The 7826-nt window shown below is 37.9% G+C and overlaps 1 protein-coding gene across 1 annotated transcript in view; it reads left to right on the top strand.

The window, feature by feature from the left end:
* LOC141835007 (uncharacterized) overlaps nt 1-7538 on the top strand; it is a 22644-nt gene extending 15106 nt beyond the window's left edge. Inside the window, exons 5-13 of the mRNA XM_074722423.1 lie at nt 5749-5864; nt 5960-6061; nt 6140-6253; nt 6369-6425; nt 6505-6571; nt 6651-6704; nt 6829-6903; nt 7014-7049; nt 7182-7538. Of these exons, the coding sequence (XP_074578524.1) occupies nt 5749-5864; nt 5960-6061; nt 6140-6253; nt 6369-6425; nt 6505-6571; nt 6651-6704; nt 6829-6903; nt 7014-7049; nt 7182-7295 (735 nt within the window). The 3' untranslated portion in view covers nt 7296-7538. The remainder of the gene's footprint in view (nt 1-5748; nt 5865-5959; nt 6062-6139; nt 6254-6368; nt 6426-6504; nt 6572-6650; nt 6705-6828; nt 6904-7013; nt 7050-7181) is intronic.
* Nucleotides 7539-7826: the final 288 nt, after the last annotated feature.

A 7826-nucleotide genomic window follows, 5' to 3' on the forward strand; every position in this document is an offset into this window, starting at 1 on the left:
CGATCATCGAATGAGAAATGCGAATCTCTATTCACCCCCCCAATTGACGCCATTGGTCCTAACAAGTGGTATCAGAGTGAGGTCACTCTTGATTGGACTGACCGCCAAAGAGCCTAGTGCTAGAAGAAGGAAGAGTTGCAATTTCGAGTTCTTTGATACCCAACAAGTGGTATCAGAGCAGACCGTTCTTCATCGGATTATCCACCAAAGGAACACAATACTAGAGAAAGAAGAAATAGTAGCAATTGAGTGCTTTGATACCAACAAGTAATATTATCGAACTAATTGCCAAGGAAGCAAGAGGCTAAGGATTAGAAGGATCCATCAGAGTAATGGAGTTCGAAGATAACTTCAAATATGACATTCCATTTCCACAGTCCTTCAGATTAGGAGGATTTGCTTAGTGGAAGGCAAGAATTGAAATGCTCTTCCACATGGACATGGAAAACTAGTTTGGTTTGATGGAGAGATTTGAAGCTTCAAAGGATAAAAGAGGAAGACCTCTTTAGAAGAGCAAATGGACCAAGGAGAAAGTCTAAAATTTGAGGGGTAAGATAAGGTAACTAAGATTTTTGTTAATTTGTTACTTAATGACATTTTCTGCACATTAGGTGAATAAATGATGTAAGTGAACTATAGAGCAAGTTGGTTAAGTTTCATAAAGATCCATTACCTACACAATGAGGAATAGACTAAGGAGAAGGGCTTATCAGATCAAGAAGATAAAATTCTATAGCGAGAGGAACTTGACATTCGAAGTGGAGGTTGAGGAGTCATCCACCTCAAGGATTGGGGGAGGATAGGTCATTCACATCAGAACAAGAAGAACCCTCAACATCCAGAGCCGATGAAGAGAAAGCTAGTGTCACCTCTACGAACATAGAGAGTCCAACTCTTGAAAGTATAACAATTTCATATAATAATAATAAAATCATATCATATTCTTTGAGTGTAGAAAGAAAAGACATTATAAGAGCAAGTGTTTCAAAGATGACAAAGAAGAAGATTCAAATGACACCTAAGGAAAAAAGAAGCCGAATCCATGATATGAAAGGGCAAGAACACATAGTATGCTTCTCATGCAACTAATGAGAACATTACCGAAGTCAATGTACAAGGGGGAGGAATCCAAATAAGGATAAGGGAGGAAGCTCAAGCTTAGGGAGAGCCTCCAAGGTAAACCCAAGGTATCACTATTTAATGAAATTTCTTTATATCATGATAAAAAATATACTAAAACTAAATTTTATGATTTTAGTGCTTATTATATAGTATTATTATATTTGAGAGGTGTCCTAAAGCAATCGTCTTATGGTAGTACTATTTATTTGATAAATAGAAATTCACTATTTGAGTGCATATTCTCTATGTGTTTTATTGAATCTTAAACTCATTTACTGAATGCCCGTAATACGATTCATAACATGAGAGAATTTGTGATTGGATCACAACTAGTGAGCATCTCTACATGTGCAATTATGAATGTATTGAAATTATCCTTAGTCGATGAATTGATGAGCACGGATGTCATCGATTCTGTTAAGACTAGCACATTTTAAACTCTTTGGTTTACCAAGCAGCTGTTCTCACTGGCTGGAGACATTGGATGTTGAGAGTTAAACGTGGATGTTAGTTAAAGGTAACTAGTTCATTGGAGTGACCTGCCATGAGACTTTATATGATTCTATGCATATAGAGATATGTCAATGAAGATCTCAGTGCAGCTTAAGTGTGAGTTTCCTTTGACTTGCGGTATTCAAGTCATCTTGGTCATGGAGGCTTATACTTTGACATCTTAAGCAAACATCTCCAAGGAGGTGTGGACCCGGGATGATTGGGTGTAAGTTGAAGTACTCGAAGGTGTTTGGATAGCCCACAGAGGATTCATCGCTCCTTAAAAAAGAGATGTATACTTTGCGGTTGCTTGTCAGGATTGTTACTTGAAGTCTTTGGCCAAAGCATTGCATGTCAAGAGTATGATACTCTTGACACATGTATAAGTAACTTGAATCCACAGGATAAGAAAGCAAATTTGGGTTAGGTGTGACGTAGTGAGCCTAGTGGGGACTGCACATATAGACCATGTCCTGAACTAAGCAGGTATAAGACGGTGAAAGGAACAAGACACGTCTCATTGTAGCTGTTGAAGGGTTCAGAAATGGTTCTGGAATCAATCGTTGATTTTTCGATCAATTGGGGATCATGATGACTACTAGGTGCCACTCATGATTGTTCTGTAATTAATGGTTAATTACGGATGACCAACATAGTCGGGAACCTATTGGGTCACACGCACTATAAGTTTCTCCGAAGGATTTAAAACGAGTTTAAGAATTGAATTCTTAGAATGAGAGAAATAAAGTCTAGTTAGACCGGATAAAGGGCAAAAATGATGGAATTCATCTTATGAAGACGAAGTGAACCAAATGGTTTGGTTTTGATGAAAGATATTTTGGCAGATCAGAAGCGATGAAAGGCTTCGTTTTATGAAGACGAAATAAACTAAATTGGTTTGGTTCTGATTGGAAGTGTTTTAATTATTGAACCAAATAATTTGGTTTTGAACCAAATTGAACCAATTTGGATTTTAAACCAAATTTAAGTTGATCCGCATATAGGTTTTGGATATTGAGCTAAGGGAAGAGGTTTTGGATTGGATTCAAACCCAATAAGAGATGTTATATGGGATATAACGTTAAAAGAAAAATGGACGGTTGAGGTTACAATTAAGTTTTATCACAGCCATTCATTTTAACCCATACATCCCTAAACTCAAGTTTTGCTACGGTAATGACTTAAACCCTGTTGCTATAGTAAAAACCCCAAAACCTAAACCTAACAGAGTCGACTATTTTAAGTGCGCGTGTGAGAAGCTGATGGGGCCTGCTAATCGTGATTTTCCCAAATTGCGTGTTCTTCTTCCCTGATGGTGCTGCACCACCTCTCTCGAGCCCCGCGACCATTGTCGAGCGTCGCCCTTCCCTCTCGAATGCGGTCGCCTTTCCAGATCACGCGACAGCTTAGTGTCGCCGACTGCGTGAGTGAAGATGAGAGATCGCGATTTCTCCCTTTGGCCGGCCGATCTTCTTCTTCGCTGGCTGGCGAGAAAAGGGTTTTCTCCGTCGCCGATCCAAGAACCCTAATCGCGCCACCTCTTGCTTGCTGCTTCCTTGCGAGAAAGGGATCTGTCGGAGCTTTTGAAGCTTCTCCTGGATCTTGCGATCCACGGCCGCGACCTTAAACGGCTGCCGGAGCTTGCACTTCAGTTGTTTGCCATTGCCGGAGCTCACTGATCGCCATCGAGCTTGTGAAGCTGCGGGTGACGGAGCTTGCAGTTGATGGAGCTGTCCAACCACCACCGGAGTTTGTTGTTCATTGGCGGTGACTACAGCTGATAGCTTGTGAAGATGCTGGAGCGTTAGTCTTGCTGTTGGAGTGACGGAGCTTGCTGCCGGAGTTGTTGTCCTGTGTTGTGGTCTGGGTTTGTTGTCGGAAGCTTGTGAAGTTTCTGGAGAACGTTGCCATCAACGTCGGAAAGGATTTCTGGCCGTTTGTCCTATTTCAACGGTCAAAGATTGACCACCGGAATATATGCTGGGAATACGATTGTCGGCGATAGTTAGAAAGTCCTGAAAAATTTATCGCAACAAGTATTGTTGCGTATCTTCAATATTGAGGTTCTCTCTTGTATCGACTGTAGTCAATCGTCGGCTAGTACCGAAGACGGCAATGTGACTTGTGGCTTTGGAAAGCTGTCCAAACAAGAGCTTGACATGGATCACTGGTAGAGGCGGAGCTTTGATAGAGCCGCTCGATTGATGTCATTCTCGCTCAACGTCATACGTCAGGTATACATAGAATAAATTGTTATTATGAAAATTTTAATTTTCAGTTATGTCATGTACATGTTATCCTACATTGCGAGTGTTGTAATAATTAGTTTTAATTATTGTCTTTTTTTTCCACTGCGCACGTTTGTGAAATGTGTAAATACGCGCAATGCATCGGACCGATCCTAACAAGTATATCATCATACCATGGAGTAAAGCTAAGGTTACAAGGGAGGCCTTCCTATCTAGTGTTGACTTTGATGACATTACCATGAATAAGACTTCTAAGAAGTCTAGAAGAGTCGTTAGGAGGGATAACTAGGGAGGTTATCTCTAATGTGTATCTACTACATCTAAGGAGCTCTAATAGATATTGAGTTTCTAAGAGTGTGATTTCTTCACACTAAATGAGTATAGGATGTGTCAATTTAGATTAAAAGGGTAGTTAATCCAACCATGATAAAGTTTATATTTTAGGGTATTTTTGAGGTATGAGATTTACTTTGAAAAAGAGTATCTAAATCCTACGCTAGAAGTTTCTAGTGTGCCGAAAGGAATTAAGTCTTATGTTGATCAAAATTGACACATTAGGATAGAGTTTTACAAAGTGTCAAATTTGAGGTTTGATATATTCGAGGGAGTTGGTCTGGTTGTATAAAATTTTTTATTTAACACAATATTAGATGATTACGTATAGATATGAGACTTTGATTTTCTTTTTGTTTATATTAACCATGACATATTTTCCACAATAACATGTCATATCATACATGTTTACTTTGACGTATGCTATACATGTTCAAGCTTTGACATATTTTTGGAAATCAATAGATGTAATGCGATGCCATGACATACATGCATCATTCAAATATGTTGAATTTATGTTTTTTTTGAAAACTATGCATTTGATTTATGTCATGCTCATTCACATGCATTGATTTAAATTCCTTATAGTTTAGGACAAATGATACTATTTGACATCCTAACTAGGATGGTCAAATTAGGAATATCTAAATAGATTATGTATGATCACATAGCATAGAAAGAATTATTTTATATCTTATAAGAATCATAGGATAACTTGTGTATGTATTGAGATACATTAGACATAAGTGAGATGTTACGATGATGAGCTGAGTTTACGGTGTTGACATGGTGTATCTACATGAGCTAAACATCATCAAACTGCATGGACCTTGTATGGACCAATCATAGGGAAAGCAACACTTGACTCATAGATCATGATTGAAAATTATTTTAAAATCATTTTGAAAAATTTTGGTGAACTCTATTTGTTGATAGAAATCACCATCGATAGTGTTGATACAAAATTAGAGTGAAACATTAAAATTTCAATGATTTTTTAATTGAGTAATTCTTTGAAAATAATAGCTATTTTCTAAGAAAATTATTTTTCACTGATAGTCTTTGATATAAGTAATGACTGCATGAAGTTTAATGATTTTTCAAAAATTATAAAATTACTTATGTTATTTTGAAACTTGAAGTGTAATTATTCAGATATCAACGACTCTATCAGAAATATCAATCAATTGCTTAGTTATTAGCCGATTGATGGATACTAGCAGTCAACTGATAGTTGAGATTTTTGTTTCAGTTGTATATGTTTACTCGTAGATATTTAAACTATCCTTAATCTTCTGATATATTTGGATAAACATGAAGGGAAAATTTCTTAGTGAAATTGAGAAGGGGATGTTAGAAGGGAGGAGAATAAAGAATTGAGGAGAGGTTAAGGTTCAAAATTGAATATTTAACCTCACAATATAGAATTTGGAACTTCTTATTGCTCTTTGCATTTGAAATAAACTAGATCAAGAACATTGCCTCTTCCTCCCATATGAACTTGTTGCTAGGAGTTTTTTTTCCCTTTACTGTTGTCTTTTCTCTTCTGCAGTTTTCCGAAAACTTCCAAATACTACTATTCCATTATGATGGCCGGACAACTGAATGGGATGAGTTTGAGTGGTCAAAGAGGGCTATTCATGTGAGTACGAGGAAGCAAACTAAATGGTGAGAAATTTCATCTCTAGTTGAATAGTTACCTAATGTTAGATTCCAGAAGCTAGGTATTTACAGTGTTTTTTTTTTTTTTTGCTTCATTTAAGGTGGTATGCAAAGAGGTTTTTGCATCCTGACATTGTAGCTCCATATGAGTACATATTCATATGGGATGAAGACCTAGGTGTGGAGCATTTCAATGCTGAAGAGTAAGTGCTAGATTTGTTGAGTAAATTTATCCTTTGTAAAACCTGATTGTGATTTGAAATATTTTCTGCATGCCATAGGTATATTAAATTAGTAAAGAAGCATGGGCTGGAGATATCACAGCCTGGTTTAGAGCCAAATAACGGGTTAACATGGCAAATGACAAAAAGGAGAGGAGACCAAGAAGTCCACAAGTAAGGTTTTTGAAGTTCCACAAAGTAATGGTTTTTAAGGAAGTTTGCCTTTAGAAAAATACAAATTTGTCGTTCAATGGATTTTGCACACTTTTAACTGATGGATGAATCACAGAGAAACAGAAGAAAGACCTGGCTGGTGTGCCGATCCCCATTTGCCGCCATGTGCAGCGTAAGCACTTGCTAGTTTGGCCCTTGGTCCATTCCTTGGATCTTTCTCAAACTATTGACTGGATATCATCTGCAAACAGTTTTGTCGAGATAATGGCAACTGTATTCTCTAGGGATGCATGGCGTTGTGCATGGCACATGATTCAGGCAAGGGTACTCGACCATTCCAGTTTATCGTATCATATAGACTTCTCTTTCTCATCCATAAACTGCATTGTCGATGCAGAATGACTTGGTCCATGGATGGGGCCTTGATTTTGCCCTGAGAAAATGTGTTGACGTAAGTTGCATTCTTTTTGTTTTCTTGCAGTCAAACTCTACAATTTTCTTTTGCAAGTATATCCTTAACAAATGTTAAATATCTTCATGTATTTGTTTTCTCATGTTAATTGTCCTCAACATAGCCTGCTCACGAGAAAATTGGAGTTGTAGATGCACAGTGGATTATTCATCAGGTGGTTCCTTCATTGGGGAACCAGGTAAGAGCGTAATCTAATAATCATTCATTGGCAGAGACTTAGTGAACCTTCTTAAAAGCGCATGCATACCTTCTGGACTTCCTTTTACCTGCCAATACTATGTTTGACAGGGCCAAGCTGAGAACGGCAAAGCACCATGGGTAGGGGTATGCGACTCTTGCTTCTGTTAACTACCATGATCATATCAGTTTAATCTGCCTTAATGCTTAAAGAAACACCATCATCACTCTAATTACATGACTTAGCCCTGACTATCTTGCACCCTAAAACTTTTACAGGTCAGGGAAAGGTGTAGGAGGGAGTGGCAAATATTTCAAACACGATTAGCTGAAGCTGAGAAGAAATACTACATTTCAAAGGGGATCACTCCCCCTAACTCGACCATTGTTTAGAGTCAGGTATTGGTTTCTTGTCATCACTCGGCCAAGTGTTGATTGTGTTGTATGTAGATGGATTAGTTATTCTATAGTGATCATTCGTTTTCCTATACCTTGATTATTTCAGCGCTCCTCAGCTCGACCAGTATTTTGTAGTTTGCTTCCGGTATTTTGTTTTTGAACTTTTTAGCTATCAATGTATGGATCCTTGCCCTTTTTCCAAGTAGTAGCAGTTTAGTCTGGTTGGTCTTTTCTTAATATATTTCCTGCCATCGATTGCAATGTGTGGCCGAGTTTAGTGCTTCTGGGGGTGGGTTCCGTTTCAACCAGTTAATGGGCCGTGGCACAGAGCACGGTCTCACATCCCTGCTTACTATATGGAATAGAGATTTACTGGAGACCAAGCAGGGGATGGGATGATTAAGATAGACGAGGGAGAGTACGAACCAAATAGAATGAAAAAAATTAGAACAAATGATTATATTATTGTAATAAAAAATTTAATTTCTTAGTCCTATTATAACGTTGAGTTTTTAGAATTGGTTC

The sequence above is a fragment of the Curcuma longa genome, chromosome 9, assembly GCF_044706935.1.
Source record: "Curcuma longa cultivar G26 ecotype Majalengka, Jawa Barat chromosome 9, ITB_CL_G26_1.1, whole genome shotgun sequence".
In the NCBI taxonomy this organism is placed as follows: Eukaryota; Viridiplantae; Streptophyta; class Magnoliopsida; order Zingiberales; family Zingiberaceae; genus Curcuma; species Curcuma longa.